This window comes from Mirounga angustirostris, unplaced genomic scaffold, assembly GCF_029215605.1.
Source record: "Mirounga angustirostris isolate CCGP_5_RB_7025 unplaced genomic scaffold, mMirAng1.0.hap1 SCAF_8, whole genome shotgun sequence".
In the NCBI taxonomy this organism is placed as follows: Eukaryota; Metazoa; Chordata; class Mammalia; order Carnivora; family Phocidae; genus Mirounga; species Mirounga angustirostris.
This window is the reverse complement of record NW_026991716.1, coordinates 126,060,486-126,084,854: the sequence shown is the minus strand read 5'-3', so window position 1 is coordinate 126,084,854 and position 24,369 is coordinate 126,060,486. Positions and strand designations below refer to the sequence as shown.

General features: G+C 38.0%; 1 protein-coding gene across 3 annotated transcripts in view; it reads right to left on the bottom strand.

The window, feature by feature from the left end:
• The window catches only part of GRM1 (glutamate metabotropic receptor 1), a 418,438-nt gene extending 395,528 nt beyond the window's left edge, over positions 1-22,910 (bottom strand). For all 3 annotated transcript variants that reach the window (XM_045866132.1, XM_045866133.1, XM_045866134.1), the window contains exon 1: positions 22,211-22,910. In XM_045866132.1, the coding sequence (XP_045722088.1) occupies positions 22,211-22,910 (700 nt within the window). The remainder of the gene's footprint in view (positions 1-22,210) is intronic.
• Positions 22,911-24,369: the final 1,459 nt, after the last annotated feature.

Below are 24,369 nucleotides of genomic sequence, written 5' to 3'. Positions count from 1 at the left end.
CAATTATGTGCAAGGTATGATGCTAGCACCAGGAAACCCACCTCCACCTCCCAACTTCTATTTATTAAATCTCAACTTCCTCAAAATATTTGGCATAGTTGTCCAAACAGTTATTCATAAATACATTCATTTAACATGTTTTTAAACAACAGCTGATATGTGCCAGGGACCGTACTGGTCTTCAGGAATGCAGCATAAACAAGATAGGCAGGTTCCTGTCTGTATTGGAAACATAGCCCAGACCCAAGGCAAGCAAGTCTGTTCCTCCCCATCTCAACCTAGCCTGTGCTCAGCTCTCCCCACTCACCCACCCACCACAATCACCCCTGCCTTGTCATTTGCCTTCCACACTCCCCCTGCCATAGCAGACAAGGGAAAGGGCTGTTGGTGACACCAAAAATGACTCAGATATCCCTTTCCTTCAACTCCCCAGTCCCAGTAAGCATCTGGCAAAAAGAATATCCACTTATCCACGGTCCAGTAGTTGAATCCTTGCCCTACTTGCTATGAAACATTCCTGGTAGATCATTAAAAAACAAACATAAAAACAAATATGGCACCCCAGTGTACATTGAATTTCCTAGTGTTTGAGTCTCATGACTGATTGTCCTTAGAATCTTTCTTTCCTTTCTCCTTTCCATAAATATGAGAAATGAATTTCTGTATCTCCTGACATAAAATATGTCAGGCCCAACATTCTTTACAGATACCTTAGGATAAAATATAAAGCATAGAAAGTGAAAATGGTTTAGGAGAAGCAGTGTTTGCTATGGATATTTTACTTCCATAAAAAAATTGTACCTGTTACATAATTATTACACCTATGATATAATTAAATCTATTATATTACTGCTCAATCTGAAAATATGGGATGAATAAAATATGGTGTTTCCTTCTCATTTCTTCCTCTAATCACCCATAGAATATAAATAATGAAAGAGTACTTTGGGTACTTATAATCTGGTAGATAATTCCACAATAATAAAGTGAAAAGCTTGAGTAAATAATAGCTGCTTTCATTTAACAATAAATCGGAACAAATTAAGCATCCCTATGTACCTTATAAGGTACAAGACATTTTGCCGACAGCCAGACAAATCATGATGATTTAAAATTCAAGGGAATACCAGGATTCTCTGACTTATTTCCCCCTATTTAAGCAGGATTTAAAGAGTCTATATTAAGAAGCATGACTTACTCATTTTTATATCCCTCACATTCAATAACTGTTGCATTTAATTAAATGTCAGAAGCAAGTCTTTAGTTTATTGAGCTTTAACTCAAAGACTGATACTGTGCAGCTAAGCAAAAATCAGAAGAGTTTTTTGGAAAGTCCTACAAATGGTACTCTCCATACATTATGTGGAACCTCCCCATCTCTGCAGTTATGGGTGAGGCAAATTCATGTGTTAAAAATATGGCGTACACAGTGGTCCCCAAATCTGGCTGTGCAACAGAATTACCTGGGGGAGAGAAATGGTAAAAATACAAGTCGCCAACACCATCCCCTGACAGGTAGCAATATCCCCAGATGGTTCTAATCACATATATTTCAGGATCACTGGTGGAGACAAAAGAGCCCCAGACTGAGAACATGGTTCTGGTTGTCTGTTGTGCCACAAAGTAATCACTTGACCTTGAGCATCAGGAATCTGTCAGTTCTTTATTCATCCTACAAGCATCCATGGAAAGCAATCTCTGGATTTCAACTCCTTCATCTGTGAAATTAGGCCATTGGAATAGATGATCCGAAATCCCTTCTACTAAAAGGTAATTCTAATTCTACCCTGTAGTCTACATTATAATCATTCCACCAGCACCTGTCCTATATAGCCTTATATAAAGTACTTGTGTATCTGTTTTAAAGCCCCTGTTGAATTAAATTCAGAAAATCATATTGAAAAACATTTTGACCAAGCATAGCACAAGATCCAAGTTCTGGACACATGCTTGGAAAAACCTGAATCGTGCTTCTTATATTCTAGATTCTCAATAAATATTTTTTAGTGAATGAATGAAAGACCGAAAGTACAAACAGAAATTGCTTAAGTTTTTGAGCCTCATTTCCTCAACTGCTATACACCAAAAATCACTTTTTAAATCAGGAATATAAAAAAAATTATCTTGAGGCCAACTATGAATGACTGAGAATTGTATCGAGTTGAAACTTAACTAAATCCAGGAGAAGAGATACTAGAGTGAGTTAGCAATGTCTATACATAGGGTTGTTATTCTTGCTACAAACAGATATTCAAAAATATCTATTGCAAGCCTTTTGGGTACCAGGCACTGTTCTAGGCTCTGGAAATATAGCTGTGTCCTGTTAGTAGGTGAGACTAACAATAAATATGTAAACAATTGCAGAAATGAGATAATTACTGATACTCATAAGTTGCATAAAGTAAATAAAACAGCAATGGGATAGAAAGTGAGAGGAGAAGAGTGGTAAGTTAGATTGAGACGGCCTTCCTGAGGAAATGACATTTGAACTACGTAAGTCCTGGATGAAAAGAAGTGGCCAGCCACTAAAAGATCTGAGGGAAATGGATCCTCGCCAGAGGAGAGCCTTAACACCAAGGCCTCAATGAAGGGCATCCTTTTTTGTGTGTGCTCAAAGATGGCAAGCTGGCCCAGGGCTACAGCGTGAGGAAGGATAGAATGGGTGAAACTGGATGATACCCAAACAGGCTCACCCTTTGTATTTCCAGGGCCAGACCCACTCTCTGCCACCTTCTCTTTCTGCCTCCAGGTCCTTTGTCCCTTGGGAAGGGCTTGCACACATGAGTGTGGACACCAATGTCTGTTTTCCAGACTTCAGCAGAATCTCTTCAGGTGAGATCAGGCATCTATAGGTTTTTAAAGCTGCCCCAGTGAGACCAATGTGCAGCCAGAAAGGAGAACCACTGCCCTAGGTAAAAAGTAAAGTCTTGAGATACAAACAGAAGAGGGACTGAATTTATGGCCCAGAAAAAAATACAGAAGGGTAATGTGATTAAGTAAATATAATGTTTTAGAACATTTGGTACAGAAAATGCCCCCAAATTTCTAACTCCTTCCCTAAGACAAATTAAGAATACCTTTTCCTCACAGCCTCACTAGTCTGAGAAACAATTCTTACTTTACAAGGTCAATTTATTTCAACTAACATTCACAATCTATGTGCAAGGAGTTGAGATAGATGCTACCTGGATATCACACAAACACACACCCACCAAAAAAAGGATCCTACCCCCAAGAAAGTTATAACCAGCACAAATATTTACTTTCAGATGATCTTACTGATGTGACTTAAAGCCTTGTATAGTCCCGTTTCCTTTCTGGTGCCACCCATTTCAGAGTTCAAACTTGTAGAGAGTAGAAGCAATTACTATACATAAACCAAGATTATATAAGGTTCCTCAGGAAATGATAGTGATAATGATTAAAGATGATCATCAGAGACTTTCAGGAAACAATGCTATACATATGTTTATAGCTAGAACCAAATAAAAAATGATGAAATCAGAATAACCTTTGATGTCCTCCAACTGGCCTGTGCAGGATCAGCTCTCCCCTCTTGGCCACTCTGCCATGCCTACCCTAGGCTGATCTGATAACTCTGAGGTAATAACTGAAAAACAGCGTTAAGTGCTATTCTTTCCAAAGGTACTGCCTTTTAACAGGAGCTTATTAAGCACGCAAAATTCCCCAGATGAAAAGTAGTATATAGGGCTTCCTTTTTTCCCCCTCGACCAATAAATTCTATGCCAACTCTGGAAGGTATTATATTTACAAAGGTAGGAGAAGTCTTTCCCAAGAGAAACTAACCAAAGTAGAATATGCCATATCACAGTCCTTATTAGCTTATATGTATGTATGTGTATATATATGTGATGTGTGTGTATGTGTGTGTATGTTTTACTGAGTTCTTATGATATGCCAACCATTATCTTGTTTAATCCATGAGAAGTTAGTATAATTACAATCTCTGGTTTACATAGTTGAGAAGTGAGACTGAGAGGTTAAGAGTCTTGCCTAAAGTCACATAGCTCAAATGTGACAGACAGGATAAGAAACCAGGTCTCTCTGAGTCCAGAAGCCTCCCTCTTATCCATGAATCTTCCTCCTTTATACCCACACTTCTTATTGTGCATCTGCCTGAACAACAACAAATGCAGGAGCCAAAATTTAAAAGGCTGATGGCTCCATTGGTGAGCCAAAGGCATTGGTACACCTCTCCCAGGAAGGGATGGTCAGATTGCTGTTACAAAGCCATAAACTTTATGATCCCCTTCTCAAAGAATCACAGCTCATTCAGTCTGACCCCACCTAACATCTGCATTCTTCCTACAACAAACCAAGAGTCTCATAACATACTGCTATGTACCCATAACAATAGGGGCCAAACAGGAGAGGATGGCTTCCATATGAACTAACACTCCACTAGAAAATCAACTGGCAGTGTTTGTAAATTGTGCTTTTGAGAATGAGTTAGTTTAGACCACTGTTAAATTAGAAAATATAATAAACTCCCCAAGTACTAAAGCCCTAGAAATTTCTAGAGAGAAGCCTTTATTCCCCTTTGTCCACTGGGAAAAAAATCCTTCATTTCTGATAGGACTTTTCTGGACACAGAAAAAAGAGGCATGGTTTACGGTTTTTTATCATCATTTCCAGGAATATCAAACTTGGAGTTTGAAGAAATGTCAAGTATGCTTTAGAACAAATCAATATGTAGCCATCTTATGTGATAAAATGCTAACACTGGTTATTTCCAGGAGTTAGAATTATGGGTAATTGTCATTTTCTTGATAATACTGTTCTGTATTTCTCAGTTTTCACAGAAAGCATATACCATATTTAGTTTAACACACACACACACACACACACACACACAGGAGCGCCTGAGTAGCTCAGTTGGTTAAGCATCCAACTCTTGATCTCAGCTCAGGTCTCAATCTCAGGGTCAGGAGTTCAAGCCCCGGTTGAGACAAACAAACAAACAAAAAATAATACAGAATAATCTGAAAAGATTCATGTTAAAAGGTTAATAGTCATTCTGATATAGTCAGTCTCACTTCTCAACTATGTAAACCAGAGATTGTAATATATACTATATATGTACATATATATATATATATATATATATATATATATATATCCGTCTTCACACTCTGACGTCTCCCTCTGTCCGTCTTTCTACAATCAACAGGAGTGAGCTTTAGAGTGGACACACATTTCTGAACATGAAAAGAACTGAAAAAGAAGACCTAGAATGTATTCATTTTATTCTTTTCTTAAGTAGTGATAGGCTGAACTATGTGGTCCTTCTGATTAACTAGGGCAGGTATGTTGGATACAATCTAGCTTAAGGACCTGATTTTTTTAAGACACTGTCTGACTTATGGTTATTTGGTCTCTGCCTTCATTTGCATTTCCCTTACTCATTTAAATAGCCATTCAAATGCTAACAATATCTAGACCCAAAGTCACAAGCCTGTTAAATGTTGTAGCACCTCTTTATACAAATGATATAGCAGTCAGACCCTTGGGCTTTGGAATGACTGACCCTGTGTCTGTCATTTTTTACCTGTATGACTTAGAAAAACATTTTTAATCTTTCCAGAGTAATAACAGTACATACTTTTTAGGGTTATTGAGAGGACCAAATGAACTAATGTACACAAAACAGCACAGTGCCTGGCATACCATAAATGCTCAATCAATGGTGCTGGTATCATTACTATTTTTCAATAATAATAACAGACATCTAAGTTATATTACCGTTTATGAGTAGAATGTGGTGGGACAGATTGGGGAGGAGGGGTTAGTTAAAGGCTAAGCAACTAATAGTCCATAAAAAGATGAACATCAGTTGCACCATAAAGACTAGTTTTTTTCAGCACCTGAGCCTAGACCAGGTTCCACAACATAGTAACCCGAGTCCTGTAATTTGTTTCCTATGCCTGCTGTAACAAAGTACAAAGCACATGACATAAACAACAGAAATTTATTGTCTCATAGTTCGGGAGACCAGAAGTCTAAGATCAAATGTCAGCAGGGTTTGGTTCCTTGTGAGGGCTGGGAGGCAACATCTGTTTGAGGCCTCTCTCCCAGCGTCCAGTGATTTACTGACAATCGGGCATTTCATGGCTTAAAGATGTGCCATTCAATCTCTACCTTCATCTTCATATGGTGTTTTTCCTGTTTGCATGTCTCTCTCTATGCCCCAATTTCGCCTTTTTATAAGGACATCAGTCATATTGCATTAGTGCCCGACCTAATGATCTCATTTTAACTATATTACCTCTATAAAGACCCTATCACCAATTAAGGTCACATCCTGAGGAACTGGGCATTAAGAGTCACACTTTTTTGGGAGGACACAATTCAACCTAGAATAAGAACAGATGGCAAAAATGGGAATTACATTTGAAAAAAATTGGGGAAAGTACGTATTTTAATACAGTTTTTTTTTCTTGAACCACTCAAAATGCAAGAGGAAACACATTGTAAACTCTAAAGTCCAACACTTGTGCCAAGATGGCATTATTATGGTGGATGGAATTTATATCTCTATAAATGTAGAGTGTTTTTGGTTTTTAAATATTTCCTTCTTAAAAAAAATAGGAAGCCAAAGGATTCCAATATCATGGCCAGCGCAAATGCCTATTAGATTACCTTTTAACAGAACTACCACTTGATTATTCATTCAACATGTATTAATCAAGCACTTATTTTGTGCTTAACCCCATGTCAAACCTTACAAAGGGGGAAATCTAAAATAAGGTATATGCAGTAAGAAGTGTTGCACCTGCTTGTGAAGATACAAATTATATGTCTCTTTGTAGTCCTTAAGAGCTGATGGGACATGGTCCTTAACGAATCCAGAATGTGTGCTCTCGAAGGCTGATATCCAGGAATCCCTGCATGTCATTACAGAGTGAAATAAAGTGTGATCTTGCAGATCACCAAGGGTACCATCACAGCTGGGAGTTGAGTGGAAATATGCCCGTCATATGCCATTCTTCACATGTGAGACAATTCACATTTTCGCTCAACTGTTATCCCCAAGGTTGCAACTATTCTTCCAGATTAAGATTTGACCCCCATGAGTATGGGCAATAATCCCCAATTCAAGAATGAACTCACCCCAGATAAATACCACGGAGAAATATGCTGCAAAAGGCAGAGAACACAACCTCCCCATATGCAGAAGCAAATCAAATTTACCCATGCATGATGCCAGAGGGGATGGCAGCTTTGGGTGACAGGTGGCACGCCTCTCCGCCAAGGAGAAGGCATTGCTCCTGGCAGTTTTTTTAACTGAGGCATGTGACCTAAGTAGTGGCATTTCACAGCTGAGAAACCAGCTTGTAATACGCCTCTTGCTTCCCTGAGAAGTGGGCCACATGTCCATGTAGACTCCAACTCTAGCTGCAAAACATTGCAATACATTCTCCTGTGTCCTTCTTACGACCAAATATTTATATTGTTATGGAAATGCAAATGGACAGTATGATCAATGACATTTTGCCAGAGGAACAAAGAAGATGGCTTCCCTGCAAAGGTGTCACTTTCTAGAGCAAATGCTACAAGGACGAAAAAAGGACCAGAAAAATGAGTGGGTGGGAAGAGTTAAAAATAAGTCCCTATTTATCAGTCTTCAGTAGAAATTTGCAAAAGAGGGTCCACTTTATTTTGACTAAATTAGCAGATGGAAGACAAGTTCAGACTTTGACATTCTCAGCACTCTGAGATCTGGGTCTACTTTTCCAATAAATTCTTTCACAACTCCCTTTTAGGTAAGTGCTGCCCCAGACAAATTAACCAGCTCACCATTCCCTGTACATCTGTAGCATTTTACTCAGAGCCCTTATTTACATGACTTCCTTCATAAGAAATTCCTTTTCCAGCTAGCTCTTCCTTTGCAAGGCTAGCTAGCATTAAGGCCAAGTTCTAATGTTACTTATTCCAAAATGCCTAATGTCCCCACCTAGAAGTAATCTCTTCCTCTCTTGAACCTCCACACTCTCTCCTTATCCACATTCATTCACACAATGAGGTGGCAAAAATTATTTCTTTATCTCTCCTTCTGGATTATAAGCAATGGTAGGAACTACAGGTTATCCATAAAGTCTGGAAACGTAGATAATATTATTTTACTGCATACCATACATATATATATATATATAGCTATAAACATCAGTATAATTTCTCATCGATATTTACCTAAGTTAGCACCCTTGATGGATATCTGCAGTCTGGATTCATTCTTGATACTGATGCCCAGTACCCTGCCAGATGATTAGTGGGATCTGCATTTGTCAAATAAATGAATTCACTGGTTGGCTCACTGGCATGAAGCTAATGCTTGCCCTTCAAGCCCACATAGAAAGACTAACGGTGGAGGAAAAATCAGAGAGTAGAAAGAGACTATGAAGAGATAAAGGCAAATGATCTGGAGATGCTTCAGAGTTTATGGAGAGCAAAAGCTGAGCTACAGTGAAAGTCTTCTTACAGTACTGAGCTGTGTGCAACCTCAGGTAAGTCACATAAGCTCAAACTTTTTCTTTTCAAATAGGGAGTTAGAGAAATATTTCCTTCAACACAAAATCTATCATTCTAAATAAATGCTAAATAGCAGTGACTGCTTATAATGTTCTGGGAAAACAGAGGGCAGGAAGCAGTCATTAATAATTAAAATGAGAAAATAATAATATAAGTTAGAATATATGGTCAAAGATACTGCAACTAGCTATATTTATATAAAACTTTACGGTTTCAAAAGTACTTCCACCTCAGTTCACATGGTGCTCACAGGAGGCTGGGACGAAAGCATGACAGACCCTTTACAGATGAGAAGACAGGCTTAAAGTGGTTTGTTGACTTGTCCAGAGTCACAAGGAGTAGCTGATGGAGAAAATGAGACCAAACTCAGCTCCTCCCACTCAGTAAACTTCCCACTGCATGTTGGGCACTAAAGTCTAAGGAGACTATTGGTATGGGACATCCATTATTCATAAAATGAGGGAGGGCACCTGGGTGGCTCAGTCAATTAAGCGTCTGACTCTTGGTTTCAGCCCAGGTCATGATCTCAGGGGACCCCCTGAGCAGAGAGTCTGCTAGCCCCTCTCCCTCAGCCTCTCCCCATGCTCGTGCACTGTCTCTCTCTCTCTCAAATAAATAAATCTATTAAAAAGTATTCATAAAAAGGAAGAAAATGAAAAAATATAACTTGTGAGTTCTAATTGACAGTAAATGTAGTAATTTTTCCTCAATTATCAGAAAGGTAAAAGTGAAGAGGAATATTAATTAAGAAGAGTTTACCCATAAAACATGCAATTAATTGGATGTTTTCTTTGCTTTATTCTATTATCATAAGAAAAAAGAAAATAAAAAATTACTTATAAAGAATTTAGCCAAACCAAATACTTCCGAGGTGGTTGGTTTTTGGAAGTTGAATAATTAGTCTACTCTCTTGTTTTGTTTACATTTACAGTGCTGGCAATAGGAATTGATGGGAAGCACCTCAAGCTCTTAAATCATCAAACCCCTTCACTAAGGCAGAAAAAGAAATTGGACCAAAATCCCTCCTTACATAATTCAATATTTATTGACTGTCTACTATGTGCAAGGCACTGTTTTAATTGCTGGCGATACATCAGTGAACAAAACAAAACAAAGATTCCCATCATCCAGAAATTTACTTTCCATCAGGGGCGATATGCTATCGGAGCAGAGCATTCTAGTAGCAGAAGGCACACGTGTAACCAAAATTTGATTAACTCCAATGCCACATTCATCAAGTATTCAGGGTAGTTAGTGCGTATTTTTAAAAATCATTAAATGTAAAAAAATAGATAAATGTCTTTAGTATCATTTTGTAAATCCACACATTTTAAAAACCACTTTTTGCCTCTTTCAGGAGCACAGGACTTTACCTCGAGACATGTATAAATGATTCTGAAGGAAATAGTTCATGAATGTGTGAGAAGGCATACACAGTACACTAGCATAGAAAGACGTTATCTGTTCTACCCAAACTGTGGCCCAGGGGCCACGTGAGAGCCCAGTAGAAATGCACACTCTCAGGTCCATGCAGGCCTCCTGAATCAGAATCTGCATTTTACTGAGTTCCCAAGTGTTATGTTTGCATAAGGAGGTTTGAGAAGCCCTGCTCTAGTGCATTCCTCTGTACCTAGGAGAGCCTAAAAATAATCTCCTGAAAGGAAGAATATAAGCACTTCAAAAATTAATCACTTGCTCAAAATTTTTTCATTTTTAAAAAATTGTTTCTTTTCAAGTAAAATTTTACTTTTAAAATGACAAATTAAGGAGATTACATACTAGCCTTTCCTTTGGCATGTATCAACATTGAAGAAAAGATGAAATTTGCCTTTTCACTGTTCCAAACTGGCATTTCTAGCCAAAAACAAAGGGTAAACCAGCTTGACAATTTAGTACTAAAAAAAAAATGATAAAAAATAATAATAGATTAAAATGCACTGAATAAAACAGGAATCCATAAGTTCATGCTCACATAAATAAATTAATGAATAAATCAAAAGTTTGATGGTTAACAGGATATTTACAGAGTTTCAAAGCAACTTCCCATAAAATATTCATTAAATACAAAGAAGAGAGGAGTAACTTTACAGCAGAGAAGCCTGAGAGATACACTATTAATCTAGTGATCAAAATTAACATCATCAGTAATGGGACAAATTTAAATCATATACCTTTTAGCAGTGCAGTGACAGGAATGCAGCATGACTTCTGGAATATTCCTAGCAAAGATGTGTAACTTAAACCTAATCATGAGGAAACATCAGTGAACCAAAACTGAGGGGCATTCTACAAAATAATTGGATTTGTTATCTGCAAAACTGCCAAGCTTTTGAAATCAAGGAAAGACTGAGGAACTACTCCAAATTGAAAGAGATTGAGAGACACGACTGATTCTGTACCAGATCCTATTGCTACAAAAGACTTTATTGGGACACTAAGTAAAACTCAAATGGGGTCTGAGAGTTAAATGGTAGTAATGTGTCACTGATAATCTCCTGGTTCTGATGGTTATATTTTGGTTAAGTACAAGAGTATCCTTGTTTGTAGAAAATACACATTAAAGTATTCAGAGTTAAAAGAGAGAGAGAGATTCTTGGGGAGGCAGAAGCTAGGAGGAAGTAGAGGCTACTGGTACGGAGCACTGTTTCTATAACTCTCCTTTCCCTGTCAGCTCTGTGATATTTGTTACTGTTCTCTTCCTGAAAATCTCTCCTCCCTTGGCTGCCATGATGTCTGGTTCTTTCCTGGTTCTTCCTCTTTCTCTTTCTAGTTTTCTCGTTTTCTCCATCCTTTTTCTGGATCCTCTTTCTCATTTTCGCCTTCCTCAAAGTTCTGCCATTAGCATGTTCCTCTTTTCACTCTATATCCTCTCCCTTGTAATCTCATCCACTCTCGTGGTTTTAACCATAGCTATTTGCTGACAAATCACAAATCTACCTCCCTTTCCAGATCTTTGACCTATGGGATTTCTCAACTTTCTGGTCTCATAAATACCTCAAATTCAACTACTGTAAAACCCACATTTTCCCAATCTGTGCTTCCTCTTTTCTCCCTATTTAGTTGTACAAAATGGACACCTAGGAGTTATTACTGACTTCCCTTTCTCCTTGATCCTCATAACCAATCAGTCACCAAATCCGAATCTCTCTACTAAACTGCTGTCAAATCCATTCTCTTTTCCATCCCTATTGACATTTCCTTTAGTAAAGCTCTTATCATCTCTTGAATAAATTGATTAAATTGGGTTTTTCTCCACCACTTTCCCAACTATCAATGACCTACCAACTTATGTCCCAATTTCCAATCTGACTCTTTTCTTAATCTGTCCTCCCCAAAATTTTCAGGGTACCCTTTCCAAAATATAAATCTGATTGTGTTTCCTCTCTGTTTAAAATCCTTCACCGGCTCACCATATTTACAAAACAGAATCTAAATTTCTTGACGTGGCAATCCTGTCCCTTCATGACATAGGCCTTTCCCCCTTTTACATCTTGATCTTTCCCCAATCCTTTTCCCTGAGCCTACTTTGTTTTCCACATCAATACTTTGATTCATATTCGCTCTTCTGTGCCCTCCTATTCCTCTAATGGGGTGAATCTCAATGTTACCTCCTTTGGGATTTTTCTATGAGGTTACCCTCACTTCTTTCCCTGGCCCAGAGAAAGGGAGTGACATTTTTCTCTGTTACCTCTCTATTCACACCTACTCCTTTGGTTGCATTTATCAAACCAAATGGTAATCACCACACAATGAACTTCTTGATAGAGGAATTACAGTTTAGTTCTGGTCATCGATGGCTACAACAGAGAGCCTGACCCAGAGGAAGTGTTCACTAAACATCTGTTTAATTATGACAGACATCTGAACACATCTTCTTCTTTACCAACAGAGTAATATCTGTCAACCAAAAAGTGAAAATAATACAATATATTTATTTATCCAGGAAAAGGGATATTGTTTCCCTATTTCAATATCTTCACACCACCCTTTAAATCCTATTGTAAACAGTTTCTCCTCTTCAACATACTGTCAGCAATTTGTTTATTGATCCTTTTTGTTCAGCCCTTTATAACATACAAATTGTAAAATGTGTCAGAGCATCACAGAGAACAGAGGAAACTGCTTCAGAGGATCCAGCAAAAGCTATAGAATAATCTATCCAACTCTAAAAGAAAGCCCTCATCTATGGCCACATGCTATGGATGTAATTGTTATGAAGGAAGAACATGGGAAGCTGAATATGCTGCTCAAAGTTAGCAAATCAGCAAGATATACCTCTACTCTATTTGCACACCTTCACTCTAGAACATTCTTATAATTACTTCACACCGGCTCACTTAAACTAAGGACACCTTCTTACTTAAGGTTGGAATAGACTGACAACAACAATAATATCTGACATTTATCTATCTCTATTTTTTTTAAAGATTTTATTTATTTATTTGAGAGAGAGAGAATGAGACAGAGAGCACGAGAGGGAAGAGGGTCAGAGGAAGAAGCAGACCCCCAGCTGAGCAGGGAGCCTGATGTGGGACTCGATCCTGGGACTCCAGGATCATGACCTGAGCCAAAGGCAGTCGCTTAACCAACTGAGCCACCCAGGTGCCCTATCTAGCTCTATTTCATCTGCACAATAAACTTAAGGGATTGTTTTTGTACATTTTATCCTGATGGCTCTCTAAGCATGGCTAATTCCATGAACCCATTGGGCCCATCCTATCCCTGATCCCTGGAATCCAGCTCTAGGCATCCTTTTCAAATCTTCTCATCCTTATGTACTATACACACCCCTGATCACTTGCTATAGAGATGGTACCATAGAGCCATCTGAGTAAGTGTGATCTCCCACTCTTGACCATAGCCCTCACAGGGGTGGAATTCTTTCTTCTTTCATTAAAAAAGGTTCTCCTTTCTGGTCTTTATTTTTCTGGACTGAAGGGGATGGGGAAAAATGACAAGCCTTAACTAGAGTTTCATATGGAATGGACACTTAAAGTTGGAAGTTCATTTTCTCTAAGAAAGTAGTTTTATTACTAGATGGTAACAAGCATAAATATGGAGGTAGAGTTGCAAAGATCCAGGGAAGAAATCAGATCAAGTAAGAAAATGGCTTTATCTAGGCTTGCCAGAGAAATGTGAAGAGCAGGTGAGGTGGGAGCAAGAGAAGTTGAAAAGAAGAGGCTTCTATTGTTCAGAGGCTTTCTGATGTTTAAGAGTTCAGAGATAGAACAGTTCTTGGTGATGTCAAGGGTAGGTGGGTTGCTGAAGTGAAGGGAAAGGACAGAGTTGATGTTACTGAAGAGGATAGGCATCAATGGGTCACACACATGAATATTGGAATCAATCATAAGTATGGCAAGAGTCAATACTGAAAGGAGGACTATCAGAAGTAAGAATGAGTTTTCAGTGACAGAAGAATCTCCTGGAAGCTGCTAAATGACAGCACCAAAGTTGGGAAGAATGTAGCTTGGCTGAATGATATAAACCTCAAAGGAGAGAGGAATGCATGAAGATGAATCATGTGATTTAAAAACAATCAATCAATCAAATAATCAAGTCTTGTTTTAAAAAAGTATCTAACACAAAGTTGAATTAGTTCTGGCTTTGCTACTGACAAATATTATGGTCTTGGGCAAGTCATGTTATTTTCCTGGGCCTTTGTTTTCTCATTTATAACATGAGAAAGATTCTTAAAATCTATAGCACATGCTATACTTTTAACCACGAATTTCATTTTTGTCTTATGTTACCAGGTTTTGGGTCACAAATATATACCTGATTAACTGATTTCATGTACTTGCTCAATATTCATCAGCTAAGAAGAGTTAATGTCTTAAGAATCTATTTCTTTCATGGCAGTTTAACAAAAGCAGGTGAAAGTTAGTTATACATACCATCTCCTTCTTCTCTGAAACACTGTTATGAGGTAAATAATATAGCAGTGATTATCATTCCCATTTTACAAATAAAACTGAAATGAACATATGGTATTTCCCATAGTCTTTTGTGCATTTATTTTTTTCAAATGATTAACTTTTTGTAACCCATGAGAGTATAACTACCTATACATATATGTCTCTTCTGACAGACTATGGGACCTTTGAGGATAATAATAATAGCAATAGCAATAATAACAGTCATAATTCCTTTAATTTATGTATTCTTAGCACCAACACCAGTGTCTAACACATAATAGACACGTGTGTTTACCAATGCATAAATAGTCATGTCTTCATTAGACCACAAAATAAGTTACTTGGTGACCAAAGAATTTCTCCCCAAAATCTTTTGGTACTCCAGTGGCCAATTTAGGCTTTTATCTAAATCATTTAGATAATCACCTTGAATTTTCAATTTTTTGGCCATGAAGTCACCAAAATAGATAATTCTAAAATTGATAAATGATCATTTCTACCTAACCCAATAAATTCCCTTTATAAAAACGTTAACGCTGTATTTGGTACCACAATACCACAAGTCTAAGAAAGCAAAACTTCCCATGAGACTGAAGGATATTAAAATTATAATTTTTCCTGTAAATTCAGATCTTAAATGTTATATGGACATTCACAGAGAGCACTTAGGCATGATAAATAAATAAATAAATAAATAAATAAATAAATAAATAAATTTGAGTACATAAATTACATAAATATTTCTACATAAAAACGTTAATGATAGCTCTTTGATGGATAAGACAGCCACATCATTTTGGCTTTATGTCTCAGCCTGATTCTGGTTTTCAACCATAGCTTCTCTGAAAATTTTCTTCTACTGAGATGTTGCTTCCAATCAATATCAGAACACATGAACTATGAGTTGTTTATTCAGTGGTTGTAGGTGCTCGCTAAAGTATTCTGCCCTCCACTGTGGTTTCCCAGCCCTCTGTGTTCTTACTATGGGGCATGCTGAAAATACGGCTTCTGACAAATCTCTTCATGATAATACCACTCTAGCCACTGCCTGGAAAGTTATTTAAAAATTCATGGAACAGTCATTGTATATTAGCACTGTAGATCACTAGGAGAAAAATTTTAGTGCCTGAAGAGGAATGGCAACTGCCAAGCCACATGATAGAAACATAAAATAGGAGTTGCCATCACCATCTACCCTATGCAGGCCAGCTACCTGAAAAATTTGTTCCAAAGCTAAGGAAGTCATAGGGTGATTGATGGCATGGCAGAAGAATCAAGAAGAGTTCAATCTTTCTCAAAATAATGAAGATGTCTCTTCTTTTTATCTTTGTATTTCACCTTAATCCTTTGCACATAGTAGCTATTTGCTAAATACTGATTAAATAACTTACAAAATGACTTAATAAGTCCAGCCAATATAGGAGAAAATAACAAATACAGAAACTCAAAAGTATGGCAATCTGGGGCCAGTTTTGGTAGGAATAAATGGTTTTATATTTTTCAATAGGCTTCAAGATTACCACTGTATCTCAGCACATGTAAAAATTGATAATCATAAAGATTACTTTGTATATTTAAGAAAAGTGTCTATTAAATCTAGCACTCTTTTTTAAAAAGTCAGAAAACCATATAGTATAGCTTGCAAAGATCACCTTGTAAAATGTTTAAAATGTATAGTATAGGGAATATAACAAATAATATTGTAATAACTTTGTGTAGTGATAGAGGATAACTAGACCTATGGAGATGATCATTTCATAATGTATGAAAACATCAGATAACTATGTTGCACACCTGAAACTAACATAATATTTCATATCAACTATAACTCAATTTTTAAAATGTAAAAGGTTGGAGGTTAAAGAAGCCAACTCACATGTACCCAGGTAAGTCAGCTGCAGAATCAAGGTTCTGGATGAACAAGGTTTTATTTGGATGTGAACACTTTTTTAAAATCACAAATATAATACCTCATAACTATCCCTGGCTTTTCTTTTGTCCACACACCCATGCTTGCTAGTAATGTATGTGCCCTTAGCCAAAGTACACATTGAATTAAATATATTAAATCTTAGTCCACACTGTTTCAACCTAAAGAATCATGGTTTTGAAAACTACTCATGACATGCCTGTAAATTACACCAAAATTCTCCTGGTCCTCCAGGATTGCAAGACTAAAGATAGTTCAGACTCCTCCTTGTCCCTGACAAAGGAGCACCTTTTATCGTTCCCAACTATTTCAACAGCCAATTCATAGAATTCCACAATAACTAACCTTTTCATAGTTAGTTTTCCCCCTGCCCTTTAACAGATCTCCCCTACGTATTTCAGTAAAATTCACTTTATTATCTTTGAATCACATCAAACTCTACTTAGGCATATCTTTCTTGAAACCAAAACTCTTCGGCACTTGCTTCAAGATTCTCAACTTTTTGTCCTTCATATCAATAAATAGTCACAGAGTCACAGAATATAAGAATCCATATTTGAGTTGCTATCTTCATTCTTAGTTCTTGGACCACACTCTCCACTCCAGTCAAGCTAACCCACTTACTTTATCCCCCATGGGGACATTCTTACTACTGCTTCTAACTTTTACAAATGTCATATTTAAAAAAAAAAAAAAACCACACTAATCAAAATTCTTTGCTCTGGATTTTTTCTAGCTAATGACACTCACCAATATTTTCTTTCAATGTTCCCTAAACATATATAAATTCATGTTTCTAAATGTCTACACTTATCTTTTTTTTTACATGTGTTCAAACTATACCACCAAGTCTTCAAATTTTTTATATACACTTTTTGATATAGTAAATCTTCAATTAGAGTTGAATATCTGATGGCTTTTCATTTAAATTATTTATATTGATTTATTTATCTATAAAGTGATACAGTATGAAGTGGAAAAGCATACTGTCAAGGAAATTCATAAAGGCTGAGTGACCACCAGAGTTAGCCAGGACATAGTTTGCTGGTGATGGACGATAGGACACTCTCCTACTTAGTTTCAATATATATAATTAAATTCTGAGGACAAAAACCTGGTCCTAAAGTGATACTAAGATGAATTAAATAATCAAATCCCAGAACTTACTGATAAGGCAGATTTAAGCTAATAATTTTACATTTAAAAAGAAACAAAAAAGTCCTACTCTCAGAAAAAATAACAATAACAATATCAATATCAATAATTGCCCAAGCATAAAAAGAAGGAGATATGGCCCAGCAGCAGTACATATGTTTTAAAAGACGTCTGGATAATAACTTATCTAAGGTCTACTTGAGTTATCTGTGATGATGACAGAATTAAAAACTAGAATAAATGGGTGAGAGAACTGGTGAGGTATAGCATAAACGGGAGAGGATTTATTGATGACAAGTATCACATGGAAGAGGAATTTAAATTGTTTTGGATGACTCCCAGTGGTTGATGGAGAATTAGTGGAAATTTCAGGGAGTCAGGTGATTATATAGAAAGCTGACTAATAGGTGAAATTCGCTTCTGACTTTAAATCCTATATTCTCCCATTCTCATTAGAAATCCTAATCATAAATAGGAAACTCAGAGCATATGGGAACTACTTTTTGGCAAATTTAGTGGCGTTTTAAACATCTTTAACTGGTTGACCTAAATACCTGTGAAGACAGTCCCATTCCTTATTTTGTGATAAAATAGAGCAATTTATTAAGGTAACTTACTGTGAAATAGGTTGGAATCAAGATAAGAAAGATATAAAGAAAGTTGCTGGTGCATATGTAGAAAATATGATATTTAGTAGAAATAAAATTCTTATTTCTACCTTCATTAGCTAAAGTAGTAGTTCACTGACTTCGGAGTATTTTCCTCTGATGCAATTAGACTTTTAAAGTAAGTTTTATATCAAGTAGAAAAAGGCTTCTAAGAAAAAAAAAAGAGATGATATTTTGAAAAGAATCCCCCAAAAAGGCCAATTTCATGTAAAATGTAAGCAAGCATCAAAAAAAGGTGCACCACAATGAAAACGTAACTGCAAACAAAAAAGCACCATATAGTGAAGGGCACTGTATAGGAGCATAATTAAACCCTTTATTGTAACAATACTCATCTGACACTATAAGACAAAATACTGAGAGAGAATGGCTTAAAACAAGTGAAAATGTATCCAATCAAAAAAAAAAAACTTTTTGAAGCTACAAACTCAAGGAATATTCTTTATTGGACTTGTTCAATGCTTTTAATGTAATCAACTAGAATTATTTTAAAGTACTGCTTTCTATAACTTTTTGAAATGGTAAATTTGATTCTTGATGGAGAATCTGCATTTCATCATGAGGATGAAATACAGTGTCCTTGGCCAAGATATTCTTCACAGAAGTAGGCTATTTTTGTATTTTATGCTTAGCATGTTTAAAGACACATACTCCAGGTGAGTAGCTTGCTCCAAAATGCACTCAATTTTTATTTGTGAATAAGGCTCCATTGCTTCAGTGCCCACCCTTCAACAGATCCTACCTCAATATTCTCAAGAACTAATCCTGGAAATTTTCTGGAGAGCCTACTGTAGGTAACTACATGTACACCAATTCTGTTTTATGTCAGGTAAACTGACGTTGTCATGACCCAAAGGATAAGGGTGGCACAGGTGATGTGGTGAAAGATTGAAAAGCATGCAAAAGAATATAACAACTGAACTCTAGCTCGTTTAAATAAACAAACAGAAAATATCTCCAAGCTTAACTTCAATATAAAATAAAATAATAAAGGGATATAAAAACAATTGGGGCATTCAAATAATAGGATGCCCCAAATGTGATTGTAAAGTCCATCAAAATTAACCATGAAAATGAAGACATGCTAGCCTAGTCACTTAGTACTTTTGATGTTAACTGTACTAGCCTAACTTCTAATTTAAAATATATATATATATATGATGATAAATTGACTAGAGAATGGCTAATTTGGAAAGGAGAGGTGAAGGTCACGGAAGGTTCCAGAATTTCTAAGCTACAAATTGCTAATACCCAAACTGGCCTCCTTCCTGAATAGTGCCCAGATGGCAGAGACAACACTGATATGTGGTCTTAGCAGCTTTTTGACAAGGAACTGTCACCAGTAGGTGACCCCATCAGTCTGAAGCCAGGAAAATTACTAAATGATGCAAGAAAATGCCTGCAGGCCAGTACACCATGGGTCCCTGAGAAGCAGGAGGGCAGAACCTCAGAAAAAATGAATTTTCAGCTGGAACTTATACAAAAGAGACTGTTATCTTTCTTTGCAGATAGAAGAAAATAAAATCAATTTAGTTTCCACAGATATTATGTCTAATAAGAAAAGAAACAAATTCTCCTTTAGAAGATATGAGATCGTATAAAAAAGGCAAGGTGAATGGCATAAACTCTTGGTAATAGACACCAAAATTAGCTCTGATGCTGTTCTATGAACACGTAGTCTGGAATCAACTACTATAATAGTATGGAGACATTTTCTCTGCCACACATGTCAGTCAGAAGGTAGAAAGGAAACAAAGTAATCCAAACTAATGTAAGGGTGAAATTTTAATATGAGCCCTTCCTGAACAAAATTGGCAAACACAAGTCCAATTAATTTTCCAAAAACATAATTCTACTTGTCAGAAAGCAACCCACTATTAGTAATTATTTTTAGCAAAGTGATGCAACTGGAAAACAAATTGAAAATTGTCTTTTCTCTACTCTTCTCTACCCCCAAATAAAATGGTATTATATTAAAATATGGAAAATAAAACTAGTGTATAAAAGTAATGAAGTATTACTTCTTTTTTTATATATAATGAATTAGGTTTTTTTTTTAAAGATTTCATTTATTTATTTGAGAGAGAGAGTGAGAGAGAGAAAGAGCACAAGAGTGGGGAGCGGGAGAGGGAGAAGCAGACTCCCTGCTGAGCAGGGAGCCCGATGCAGGACTCGATCCCGGGACTCCAGGATCATGACCTGAGCCGAAGGCAGTTGCTTAACCAACTGAGCCACCCAGGCTCCCTGAAGTATTACTTCTTAAAGGAGAAATTTATACTTCTTATGTCTATAAACAATGACCTGGCTCAATGGAGGGAGAATTATTTAATATTTAAGTAAGTCACATTCCATCTAGATTTTGCCATTCCCTTTTAGAGAGGTCTAATGCTGATAACTAACACATCTTTAATTTGTGCTTTCAAGTTGTTCCACCTAAGCACTAGAGGAAACTATGTTAAACACTAAAACACAGGAAATTAACATTAGACATTAATATGTAAGAGATTAACATTTGAACTTAAAATTGTGTCTTAAAAAAGTTATATGAGATTTTGTTAAAAAAGAGGTATGCCATTCACTATTAAAAATGAAGATTCGGAAATTTGAGTCAGTTGTTAGAAGTCACAATATTGCAGCAGGAAGTTGTTTTTTCCCCAAAAGCAAACTCTGAAATTATAATGTATAATTCTACATTATTTTTGTTTGTCCTGAAAACTGCTCCCTTTATAAATTAAAGCACTGGCTTTCATTAACAATCACCATATAACCACTTCAGTAACAATGCTTCTTAATTTCTAAAATCAGACTTCACACCAGTAACTGAATATTGTGTAACTGTTAAAAGATTATGAAATCATGCCTTTCTTTCCTGGCTTTTCTTTTAATAATTTGACATTAAGAAATATGAATGCAGCAATATCCTCAAGATTCTCTTCCATATGCCAGCATATATATATGTCCTAGGCATTAATGTTTAATCAGTTTCTTTATAAACATAATAAGTGAGTTAAGAATAGATGATTCAAAAGTCTCATTTTATCCCCAAATCTATACAGGCTAAGAGGAGGAGAGTAAGGGAAATCTTTATAAGAAATACTTTGAGAATTCATGAAAGTAAGATTCTCTAAAAATCAAAGTTTTAAACCTCAAGTAAATCTATTTCATTTTTAAAAGCCATTTTAAAACTAATATCTACTATCCTTTTATTAGTAATTGATCTAACTAAATTCTAATGAGCAAAGTCACTGTGTAAGAAGAAAAAAATTAGAAACTGAAACTCAAATCCAAGAAGTCACCAGTGTTATTTCTCAAAAACAAGAAAATTCTTGGGAGGAGTGAGGGCATCTGGACAATTTTAACATAGGTAATAGAAAATAAATAAATGATTTAAATTATTTACTTTTCCATTGTATCTAAGATACTCCAGAATTTGAAATAAGTTTCTGATATACTGAGGGAGATGACTGCATTAATCCAACATTCACAGGTAAGCTCTGGATGTGAAAGAAGAGGCACATTAAGACAAAGAAGAACCTTCAGCTGTTCAAGACAAGATCAAGCTTTCAAGCCCAATTTAGGGGACAACAAGTTTTTTTGTTTTTGTTTTTTTGTTTTCCTAATTGCTCATATTGGATTAGTCTATTAAGCTTGGAAAATCATAGCCAGTCACTTAATTAAGGGTAGTATACCACTTTGGGCAAACAAGCCTTTCAAACACAAACTCAGAATGTGACTCAGTTGGACGCTGTTCATGGAGAGTTTGTATCTGATAAGACTCCTACTATCGCCAAAACACAGTGGGACACAGTTTTCGTACACTATCATTACAGAATGAGGATAAAAGGCAAAGCCTTGGTGGGCGTGTACTGACAAGGGTAAAATCTGTTCCCCACAGTGCTGTTAATAAATAGGGACAATACTACGATCACGACTGCACATCATGCAATGTACTCGCTTTCTCTATACCTTTCCTTCCCAAATGCAATGCCTACCTTCTGTGTGGACTGCAGAGACATAGGTCCAATTGTAACGTTTGACTATGTCAAGCATTGCCCTTGCTTGCAAAGTGTCAGAAGGGACAACCCTCAGGAAGTATTTGTACAAAGTTTTGTCACTCAGGTCGATGCTTGTGGCAGAATAGGCAATCTGGGGGATGTCGAAGAGCTGGAGCAGGTTCTGCACTTGAATGGCTACGGAGCTGGAGCCTGGGCCGATCACACCGGCGATAGGTTTTTTAGTCCTGCCTAAGGGGAGGGACTGGCCATCAGGCAGGCACCGGTTGAGCCCATCCTTTTCATCTCGAATGGAAATCAGAGAGTCCCTGATGAACTCGATGCTCTGCTCCAGAGCCACGGAGGAGTGCCAGCAGGAGTCCCGGATCTCACTGCCCAGAGTGATATTGGGCAGGAGGACCGGGTCTGCGTTAATTTTATCCAATGTATGGAACATGGCCTCCACTCTCTGGATGCCATACTGCTCCCTGATCTCTCCACACTTCCTCTCGGGCACCTTCTCCGCCGGGGGCTGGTGGTGGACTGAGAAGAGGGCCCCAATGATGACATCTCCGTCCATTCTGGCCACCGAGCGCTGAGATGAGGCTCCCGCCAGCAACACTTTCCTATCGGGTCCCCTGGGAAGAAGGGACATATCCAAAAAGATCGCTGGGAAAAAAACCAAGAGGAGCCGGACCATTGTGCTGAGGACGCCGTCCACAGCCGGCCAGCCGCGTTCCCACGCTGGTCCTGCCAGCCGGCTCTGCGGGCTCACAACGTAGACAGATGCCCGACGCCTGCCTCTCCCAGCTCGGTCCTGCTTGCCAACACCGCTGGTCCAACACTTTCGCCGCCTGCACCCCTGCCTCCTTCCCCTCCTCCTCCTCCTCCTGGTCCTCCAGGACCACCTCCTTGTCCTGGAGGCGTTTCTAGGGGAATTCGAGCCCCCTTCTTCACTGGTGCATCAAAGTAAACTGGTCAAGAGTACAATGGACGCCGTGGTGGCAGCCGTGAGCTGGACGCTGCCAACAAAAAAGGAAGAAAATCAAAGCTCCGTTATCACAGGACCTGTTTCAAAACTCCGGGTCCGTGATGTTAATAGTTGCCCGGTCTATTTCATTCCAGCACATCATGATATCGGCTGGAAGGACAGCTTGGGAGGCAGCTATGGTCAAGGCGGAAGGTGGTGCGTCCTGCCCGCAGTGCCCTCATCCGTCCCTGGAGGCGCAAAGCCCTGCCGACCTGCCCCTTCCTTCAGCTTCAAGCCTTTTCCAGGTCCCCAAATACCCATTACACTTACAGACTTGACGGGGAAAAGGAATAAAGGAGAGGAGGAGCTAAGGCTTTTAACTCAAAAGAACTTTTCGGATTTGAAAAGATCAACTTTTTCCAGAAGAAATTTGGAAACTCATTATGAAGGAGTGTAAACAGTACTTCAAGATGAACGCAAAAAAGGAATGCATCTTCAACTTTGAGGGGTTGAAGAGATCTCAACATACAACCCAAGTAGTAAATATAATTTGCCAGGTTGAGGAAATCCTTATTAGTTACTAAGGCAACGCCTGGTAAAGTCTCGGCATGTCGGAGTTTGGTATGTCTCCCACACCCCCGCCCCCCCAAACCCCACACACACCCAAGAAGTCAGGCTTACTGTAGATGTTCAGGGAGAAAGGGTGCAGATAAGGTAATTTGTTTCCTACGATGGAGGATGGAGGGAGGGGGTGTAGGGAGCCCCTGCACTCGCCTAAATCGGGACCTTTGGCTTTGCACGTTTCTAGAAAGGGAGCGGAGGGGAGCTTCTGGGTAGTTCTTGCAGCGGTAGCTCAAGCGCTGCCTTCTTCAGAACCCTGGACAGTGCTCAGTCCCGCCGCAGAAACACTCCCCCGCTGCGCCTGGAGGGGACGCCTTTTGCAATTTTTTGACCCCCTCCCAACCCCCGACTTCGCTCTTTTAACCCTCCCCCCTGCGTTCTCTCTCTCTCACACACACACACACACACACACACACACACACACACACACACACCCCTCCCCTTGTCTCCCACCACCCCTCCATTCTCATTCTCTTCTCCTTGGAGGCAGTGCTCCTGCAGGTATATTCAAAACCGCCCGCTTCGGGGGCAGAGGTGCCAAATCTCAGCCGCCTGTGGGGCTGAAGTT